Genomic DNA, 10,524 nt, shown 5'->3' with positions numbered 1-10,524 from the left:
ATCCGATATATATCGGCGATTTCAGCCCTTTATAGATGTAGCTAAGCCAATCTAACTTCGATATTGTATAGTCTAGTAGCCGTAAATATCGGATATCATATAAAAGTGCAATGTCGCAGTGTCCCCGGTATTGGTGCACGCATCAAGTCTAACCATTCTGCAGTTCATCTAAAGACTAAGTTTAAATAGCTACGAATGTGATGAAAGAGGCAGGGGATATTGGAAAATTGACTCATTACTATCGGAAGATGAAGATTTCATCGGAGGCTTGCATATACGGCATGAAAAAGATATTTTGGACAAGATTTCTCTGACGTTCTTGATCCAAGGCTTAAATAGTATAAAATCAGGGATTTTTGTATAAAATGCAGCAAAAAAGGACTAAGTGCCAAAGAGACAAGGAAAAAAAGCTGGAGCAACAAAAAGGAACTCGAAATTAAGAAAGAGAAATAGAGAAAACAAGGAAAGACATTGATGAAGTTCAAAGAACTTTTATTTAAACGTCAAAACACAAGGTGAGAGAGTAAGATGGCATGAGCCTGATGAAAGAAGCAATGCTTATTTTTTGAAGCTTGAAAAGAGAAATCATTACAAAAAGCACCTTTGTAAACTTCAAACATCTACTGGTACTGTTACTACAGATTTAAATGAAATTTTAAACACGCAGAAAGAGTTTTATCGAAATTTATACCAGACTACATATTGTTTTCCTGAAGAAAAAGCAGAAGAGTTCACTGGTGATTTGCATATTCCTGTACTGTCAGAATTACAGAACAAATATTTGTGTATTAAAATTTGTCCGCATTTCAAGCTGCGTATTCGATGTCGCGCGTGTACAGCTACATTTAGTAACAAACCTGTAACCGTGAACAGCACTATTGAAATTTATAGCAATTTCCTAAAAGTTAATTGTTTCTATTGTAATGCTAATGTTCCACTGATTTATATCTAGAAATTTGGACTTGAACGAGTACATTGATTTCTTGCATGTACAAAAGTTGACTACACATCTCAATGCCTCTTGAGAAATAATTTATTCCATCTATGGTCACTACGCTTCCCCATTGCCATTGATTTCCTTTGTCCGTATTACATTAACATCAGTATGAACCTTATGCTCGGTTCGACTACAATATTGCCAATGACATATATTTAGCCGTCCCCCCTCATCTGTTGACCCAAATTTGTGAATTCTTGAACTGCAGCAGTCTTGCTCATTGAGTTTTTCTCATGACTATGTTCATCTACTGAGAGATACCAAGGCAAGATGGCAGGAAAATTATTTGAGTTCAGGAAATTTTAACAGATTTCACCTCCCTAGGATGCTTGAAACTGTCACATCATATTTCAAAGGGCCCAGCAAGTGTTTCCTGATAACATCAAAATGTATTTTATTGAAATAACAAAAGTCTCAAATTATAAAGCTCATTCAATTATGATTTGAGTAAATAGGTAAAAGAACATCTGTAGCAGCCTGCAAACTAAATGTCAAATCACTTACAATTTCTGAATATGAAAGTTTTAAAAACAGAGAAAACAGGAAAATATTACAAAATATACAAAATTGAAGACATTCCTACAAAACCATTAGGATTAATAGAACACTATTTAACAGAACTATATATACAAATTGAAAGGTAGAGAAATCTGAAAAGTAGTTTCTGAATTCTAGGCTATTTATCATTATCTCTTTTTCAAAACTCGCATATTTTTGGGACAATCACTTTATTTCAACAATGTTATCTCTTAGTCCCATGATGCATCCAAACACCAAATATAAAAATGATATTACATAGCAGTTGGGAAGTAGATGTGCTATGGACAGAATTCTTTTCTAAATTTAGAGAAAAAAATTATTTTCTTAAAAACAGTTCACTGTCCCGATTCAAAATTTGGTTTGCAGATCCCTACAAATATTTTTATAAATATGGATGAAACCCTGCATACCTGCAATTTTAACCCTTTGAGTGCAGTAATTTTTTCCCACCAAAATTTTAGTGCAACATTTTACCAATTTTTATGAAGTTTTCTTTAATTTTTTTGATAATTTTGGACCAAAATAATATCAAATTTCCTTAGCTGAAGTTTTTTATCAACATTTTGTCAAAAATCTGAAAAAATTGACTTTGATATTTTACAAAGGTTACAAAAATTGACTCTTGCGCACAAAGGGTTAAAGCATTGAACTAGGGAGTTGTGAGAAGATAATGAATGTAGATGGACAACGGACAACAGAGGAAAATCCACCCATCTCTGAGCTCTTCATCATTGAGAGTACAGCTAAACATTATCTGTGCAGCAAAGACTTTTGTTTACCTAAACAGATTTACGACTAGATGGCAGGAAATGTACAATATGTGAAGTATTTCACAACTTTGATACTGCTTAACATTGATAAAGTTATAGAAAATAATTAACTGGAGACAAAACTTGTGAAGATCACGTCAGTATTGCTTTAAACTTAATTACTTACTACAGTTTTACACCATACACAGTTTACCATATCAAATGCTCATTAAATCACCGTGTTGTTATGTACTCAAACTTCATATAGGTGTAATAACACAACCAAAGTTAAAAAAATATCGTAGAAAAATTTAATTTTGCTAATTTAGCATAATCTGAAAAAGTAATAGTACTACCATTCAAAGGAACTTCCATTTCAAATTTCAAAGGGCGAACAGAAGTGGTTCTTGTAAAAAGATTTTTTATAAATAAATAAGTAAAAATTTAATAAAATTATTACAATGTTGTTTCATAATGATTTGCATATTTACATTTTTGGAAAACCTTTTGGGGCCTGCAAAATTAAATTTTAAAACAATTGGGTTCAATATTTTTGAGAAAATTATAATGATTTTACTAAAAATTGAATCATGAAGAAAAAATTCATAAACATACAGAATTGAAGATATTCCTCTGAAAATGTTGAAATTTACATAACCCTACCTCTCTGCTAGCTACAAATAAAAAAATAGAGGAATTTGACAAATACTTTCTCTGGGCTTTTTCCCTTTTAATCACCTCATTTGCATATTTCTGACACAAACATACTCATTTGATGAAATTCATATCCCATCCTATGATGCATCTGCACTCCATACACTAAGGTGGTAGGTGCTCGGGTTCTGGAGTTTTTGATACATGTATACATAAAACAGACAAAAATATAAACATACATATGACAGGCAACTTCCTAGCTTTAACAAATACCTTCCATAGCCATATATATGGCAAAATGGAAGCTAATAGTTACCCCTAAAATACATATTTTGGCACAATTTAAGGAAATCTCATAAGGGTAACCCTAAGGAACTGGCCTATTACATTAGAAAGTAATCTTACAGGATCTTCTTGGAAAGCAGTTTGAAATGTGAAAAGTTGACCGAAGCGAATACCACTGGCAGAAAACCACATTTCTGATGAGCTCTATGTCACAGACAGCTGAACTAAAACATAGGGCCAAAGTCCCTGAAGCTAATATAGACATGGATACAAATGATATGTCATAACTTCATTTATATGGAAGCCACACCAACCAAAATCTAATTAGTTTTTGCAATTAGCATATGGTACCTGTCTAAGAAATCTGACTTGAATCCATTCAGGCATTTTGAGTTATTGTGTAAACAGATAGACAGATATAGACACAAAAACAGACACAGAAAGACAGACAGACACACACACGTGCACACTCACACACACATGGACTGACAAACAGACATTGCTATGACATAAGCTCATGTGTGTGAACACATGAGCTAAAAAATTAAAAATGTTCCATTTTCAAAGTTCTCTTCATTTGGCTATCTATGGCTTGTGTAAAGTTGCGATGTATGAGTGATTGCTAGCAGAATTTGACCTCTCTGACATTCCTCTGAGGTTACCCTAGATAAACAAGTAATAATGATTTAGCCAATCAAAACAGAGGGCATGTCGGCGTTGACCAATGAAATCTGAAAGCTCAATGACTAATTGCAGTGGTCATTCAATGCCTAATTGCAGTGATGTCAATATTATATATCTCCACTGGGTCGAGCTAAAGCTTATGAAGTCGTGTTTAGGATTTGACAGACAAGTAGTACACACGACTAATCGTCGATTCTCTCGCTGAATGATGCAAATAAAAGACAGAAAACATGTAATAATATCAGAACCCCATGATGTGTGAGTGCAAGCACACCGTACTAGCAGTATTTGCATGAGTGCTGCAGTTTATTTGGCTGTTGCGAGTGAAAGGCCTGTCGCCGAATACCCCGTAGCACTCGTGCAAATACTGCTAGTACGGCGCGCTAGCATTCACACGTCATGGGGTTCTGTCATATAACTCTAAATAGTGTCTGTGAATACTAAAATGGTTATTCAAATTCACATGTAAAAACATGTAACCAGTGAACAAGTTCAACTTTCACCATCCCTGCTTTCATTGCCAATGATGATGGGTACAGGGGAAAGTCCATCTTGCAAAGAATTCATGGGTACATCATTTTCAAGATTCATTCTGAATGGTGTAAGAGTTATTTCCTCCCCTCCATTTTCAGCAACACTGTCCTTTGCAACTTCAAACTGATTGTTAGGATATTTTACTTCATCACTGTCACTCAAAATTTCTGCAATATGTACATCATTTTGCTGCTCTTTTTGAGTAGGATCTTCTTCCCTGACAAGATCTGTATTGACATGTCTGTTTCTCTCGCTCTCAAACTTCTGAGGTTCATCTTTCCATGCTTGTTGAAGTTCCGATGCTGGTTGATGGTATGATGATGAATAAGACTGTGGCTGATATTGTTTAAGTATAGTTGCCACTCCAGGCTCTCTAATATCTTTTGGGGTCAAACCAACCAGGGTACAGAGCTGTCCAAGGCTGCAGACAATAAAAAACATCATATTAAACATTTGTTACATGAGAAAATTAAAGGGACAAAGTCGCCCATTTTTCATGAATTTTGTTTGATACGAGATACTACTTATATTGTTTGACATGACGAAAGTTACTGAATGAATGGGTGACCACGCATATATTCGACCTCAGTTTTAGAAAAATTAAATGAAACAAGTGCGAAAATTAATTAATGGTCATGACCATTAATTCATTTTCACGATGGTTTCAAGTATCGTGTCTACAACGGGGGTCAAATATATGCATTGTCACCCATTCATTCATTATCTTTCATCATGTAAAACAATATAAGTAGTATCTCATATCAAACAAAATTCATGAAACCAGATATGAACTGTAAATGCTCACGTGTTTCATTATATATTGCAGTTATGTGTAAATTTTAACCTTTGCCACATGTTTGCAACTTCATTGAAATAATTACGATCAACATAATAAACAATATTCACCACAGATTAACTCTATAGGTCATGAAGTATTAAAATATGTTATTAGCTGAAATAAAATATTGATTTCTTTGACTGCTATCATTGTATCACAACTTTATACAGCAAGTGTAATTAATTGCCTTTGGTCAAGTCCTTCAAACTATATATTCCAAACTTTGAAAGCTCATTAGATATGCAAACTATAAATTAGCTGACATGAAAACTTAAGTGCGAAATGATTCCAATATTGGTATAACCTGGTATAATCATCAATGTACATAGCATGTTATGCCAACTTTGATCAAATAAATCCAAGTATATATCCCTAATTAGGAACGTTAATTAAATACACACATTAGGAATTGGCTGAAGCAAAAATACTTAATGCTTTTCAATAATGTTAGCCTACATAATAGTATCTTTAACGTACATAGCAAGTTTCATCAATTTTGGTTATGTAAATTCAAATACATATCCCTAATTTCAAAAATTCATTAAATATGCAAATTAGGAGCTGGATGAAGTAAAAATGACTTTCAATAATGTCGTATCGTAGCATCTTTAATGTACATAGCAAGTTTTGTCAACTTTGGTTTAGTCAATACAGATAAATATCTGCTTATGAAAGTTCATTAAATATGCAAATGAGGAATTGGCTGAAATTTAAATGCTTAGTGACTTTCAATAATGTTCTATCATAGTATCTTTAATGTGCATAGCCAGTTTCATCAACTTTGGTCTCGTCAAATCAAATAAATACCCCTAATTAGGAAAGTTCATAAAATATGCAAATTAGAAATTGGCTGATGTAAAAATGCTGAATTACATGATTTAATAATGTTCTATCATAGTATCTTCAATGCACATAGCAAGTTTCATCAATTTTGGTCATGTAACTTCAAATATATATCCTTAATTTCAAAAATTCATTAAATATGCAAATTGGGATTTGGATGTAGTAAATATGCTTAATGACGTTCAATAAGGTTAAATCATAGTATCTTCATATGCATACCAAGTTTCATCAATTTTGATCGAGTAAACTCAGATATATACTCCTAATTAGGAAATTTCATTAAACATGCAAATTAGTAATTATCTTTCACATCACCCCTTAATATCTTTCAAAGCTGATATATCTTGGTGTGATCAACATTTGTAGCGAATCTCATCAAATTGTGTGTGGTCGTTGTCAATATATATCAGTTTTTTCTAAAATCATTAATTATGCAAATGAGCAAAAAGTAAGAAGCCACACCCACCAAAAACTAATCAGTTCTTGCCATTTGCAAACTAAATCTATGTACCAGATTTGATTCTGATCTGATGAGCCGTTTTTGAGATATTGAGTACACAGACAGACAGACAGACAGACAGACAGACAGACAGACATCGCTGCGACATATGCCCACGTGTGTCAACACGTGAGCAAAAAATGGGCGACTTTGTCCCTTTAATGGTAGTATCAATTGTTGATATGAACTGATAATTTATCAGATGAGAGGTTTCTGGAAAGATGATTCATTAAATATGCAAAAGAGTAATTACTTGATACTCGTGAATGCCTTTCAGTGCCAGTACATCTCTGTATGGACTACCGTATTCCTCCGATTCTAAGACCCGGGGTCAGCAACATGAAATGGTTGTAATTATCAGGGGGGTCTTATAATCGAGCCATCCCACATTTTGAACTAACACTGCTAATTTATGCTAATTTATTCACGTCAATTCAGCATTACTGGAGACTTTCACACATTTTTTGGCAGAACGTACTAAAGCTTACTTATATTAGCAACTTCTGACAAATTATTCTCGAGAATACACAAAGTCGAAAATACATGTAAATGGCAACTGTTCCTTCATTTTCAAAGATAAAACACAGCGATCACTTCCCAACCTAACTGACGAGTTGTTTTTTGATCGCTGTTAAAATTTCAACTGCTCAAACAATCCCTGTCTGATCAAATGGTTTGTGAGGTGAAATAAAACTTTGAAACAATTCTTGAAAGACGTAGACAATTCAAAACAGAAAGTCGATCATATATTCACCGGATTGGCATCATGCAGTTAACTCATGGCAATGCCATTGGCATATACAATACATGCATTTGCTGCACGTAAAAATAACCAACCTTTCTTTCAATCTAAGGTCTGTGTCGAGTAAAATAATGATATGGCACTGAAATTCATGGTTGTCAACGGTAAGAATTCATGATCCAAGGTGAAAAACTGTTAGCTACAAACAGTAAACCCGTGCATGAAATGGTAACACATACATCGTGGATCAGCTTGCAGCATGCAGCAAAACAATATGGCGGTCACTGTGGACTATTCTATTATATTGAGCAGGGGCCGCAGAAGGTTAACAACGGAATGATACAGAAAGAAAAGTATAAGGATAAAATTTAGTTTTGCCTGCCGTTCCAGTAAACAAATTTCAATGTTACATCATTTTAGCATCTTCAATGATTTTTCTAGGTCTTAAAGGAAATTTTAACCACTAAACAATTTACAACACTATGCTTATGCGTACACACCCTGCCTAACAAATAGTATCTCCATTACAGCTCTTCAATAGGCTCAAACAAAGGCCAAACAACCTTGAAAGTGTCAATGGGCAATCAGCAACATCAGCCGTCGTTTGTAAATATGCATGTTAAGGCTCTTCTAAATCGTTAGATGGCCAGTCAGCAACAACTTCGTATTAGTGATCGTTGAAGTCATACTATCATCAATTTTTGAGTTGTGATTTGTTGGCTTTTTGAACTAAACTAGGGAGGGGTCTTATACACGGATGTATAGCATTTTTGAAAATCTTCTAAAAGTGGGGGAGGGTCTTATAATCGGAGGAATACGGTATATGAATAATATAAAGGGAGTGTTGAAATCAAAAGGCCTATAATCCTGCATAGTCCTATAGGACAATGTTCACGGATGCATGACAGTGCGTAGTGACACAAATCAAGTGTTAAAGGGCCTATGACATGCCCCATACAATCAAACGTAAAATCACTCTTTGGGTCTTGAAGTTAGCCTACGTCACTGTCTTGCATTGCGTATCGTCCCCCTTGTCCAGATAAAACGCAAGTAAAAGTTACGGGTGGGCGTGTACCCCTAGCCCAACTTGCCCGACTTTTTTCGGCTTTTCGTAGTTGAGCCGACGACCTATCTTAATACGGGCAAACAGTCTTTCAAAACTTCGTAATCTCATGTCCGTAAGTGTGTGAGGAAAGGGCTTCCTTTGCTCAGAACATACATCCAGCGCGCAACGCACGAGAGAATATTGTAAGCTTAGTGTTTAGTTTGCTATAGTGACATGGTCTTTTCAGATTTACCAACTGGCGGTCACATGTCGCGTACGGCCGATCGCCTCGCCAATCGAGTAACTTAAAATGACTGAAATTAAAATGACTTATCAGGCTATCTGATTAGGTGTACTATGCTTTCGTGCCAAATATGGGAAATAAACATTACATAAGAAGGATGACAGTCAATGTCACATTCTCATTCATCGGGAAACATTTGTGCGGCCGGGAGCTTCCCGTCTCTACACAATCGCGAACGGTGAAGCGGGCGGTGAAGACGGCGATTCAAAATGGCGACCCGACATGCGGCGACAAGCTTTCTTTGTTTTTCTTCATCAAAACATGTACAAAATAGGCCTAACACATCACTTTTTGCAGGATTCGTTTGCTCTGAAAATGCACGGGAACATGGGTCGATTGCATGATTGCACCATTTGTCTTGTGCTCCAAGGAAATGATAGTTCTGTCAAAGGTCGACGTCCAACACAGCTACACTCAGAGAGATAGTTTTCAGAAAGAGTAGTGAATTTCGCCCAAAGCTATTTCATAAACAAGTCATCGTTGATGACACAGTCCCCACTTGTTAATGGGTGCTTTGATTACAGGTCCTCAGAGAGGATAGAGTCCTCTTCATTAGGTCTGTGATAAAAATACTTTTGAATAAATTCGCTTGATACATGTCTGAGTTGTAGTTCAGGAGATGAAAAAATCATAATAAAATGGCCACATGGTGGCCATATTGGATCGAATCACAAAACAAATCAATGTGCATATGTATGACATAGGTCAATGTCCTTGTACCAAGTTTGAATAAAATTGGTTGAGATATGCCTGAGTTATGGCTCTGTACATGAAAAAATCGTAACAAAATGGCCGCATGGCGGCCTATTGGGTCGCATCACAAAACAAATTGATGTGTATAGCTATGACATTGGTCAATGTCCTTGTACCAACTTTGAATAAAATCTGTAGAAACATGCCTGAGTTATGACTCTGTACATGAAAAAATCGTAATAAAATGGCCGCCTGCTGGCGGCCATATTGGATCGTATCACAAAACAAATCAATGTGCATATGTATGACATAGGTCAATGTCCTTGTACCAATTTTGAATGAAATTGGTTGAGATATGCCTGAGTTATGGCTCTGTACATGAAACAATCGTAACAAAATGGCCGCATGGCGGCCATATTGGATTGTATCACAAAACAAATTGATGTGCATAGCTATGACATTGGCCAATGTCCTTGTACCAACTTTGAATAAAATCTGTAGAAACATGCCTGAGTTATGGCTCTGTACATGAAAAAATCGTAATAAAATGGCCGCCTGGCGGCCATATTGGATCGTATCACAAAACAAATTGACGTGCATATGTATGACATAGGTCAATGTCCTTGTACCAATTTTGAATGAAATTGGTTGAGATATGCCTGAGTTATGGCTCTGTACATGAAACAATCGTAACAAAATGGCCGCCTGGCGGCCATATTGGATTGTATCACAAAACAAATTGATGTGCATAGCTATGACATTGGTCAATATCCTTGTACCAACTTTGAATAAAATCTGTAGAAACATGCCTGAGTTATGGCTCTGTACATGAAAAAATCGTAATAAAATGGCCGCCTGGCGGCCATATTGGATCGTATCGCGACGCAAATCAACGTGTATATGTATGACATTAGTCAATGTCCTTGTACCAATTTTGAATGAAATTGGTTGAGATATGCCTGAGTTATGGCTCTGTACATGAAAAAATCGTAACAAAATGGCCGCACGGCGGCCATATTGGATCGTATCACAAAAAGAATCGACGTGCATATCTATGACACTGGTCAATGTCCTTGTACCAACTTTGAATAAAATCAGTTGAAACATGCCTGAATTA

General features: G+C 35.5%; 1 protein-coding gene across 4 annotated transcripts in view; it reads right to left on the bottom strand.

The window, feature by feature from the left end:
- Positions 1-475: 475 nt before the first annotated feature.
- The window catches only part of LOC139117750 (centrosomal protein of 78 kDa-like), a 68,517-nt gene continuing 58,468 nt past the window's right edge, over positions 476-10,524 (bottom strand). For all 4 annotated transcript variants that reach the window (XM_070681008.1, XM_070681006.1, XM_070681009.1 and 1 more), the window contains exon 11: positions 476-4,864. In XM_070681008.1, coding sequence (XP_070537109.1) covers positions 4,402-4,864 — 463 coding nt within the window. In that variant the 3' untranslated portion in view covers positions 476-4,401. The remainder of the gene's footprint in view (positions 4,865-10,524) is intronic.

This window comes from Ptychodera flava, chromosome 18, assembly GCF_041260155.1.
Source record: "Ptychodera flava strain L36383 chromosome 18, AS_Pfla_20210202, whole genome shotgun sequence".
Lineage (NCBI taxonomy): Eukaryota > Metazoa > Hemichordata > Enteropneusta > Ptychoderidae > Ptychodera > Ptychodera flava.
Note: the sequence above shows the minus strand (reverse complement) of the source record. Positions and strands in the feature narration are given on the sequence as shown.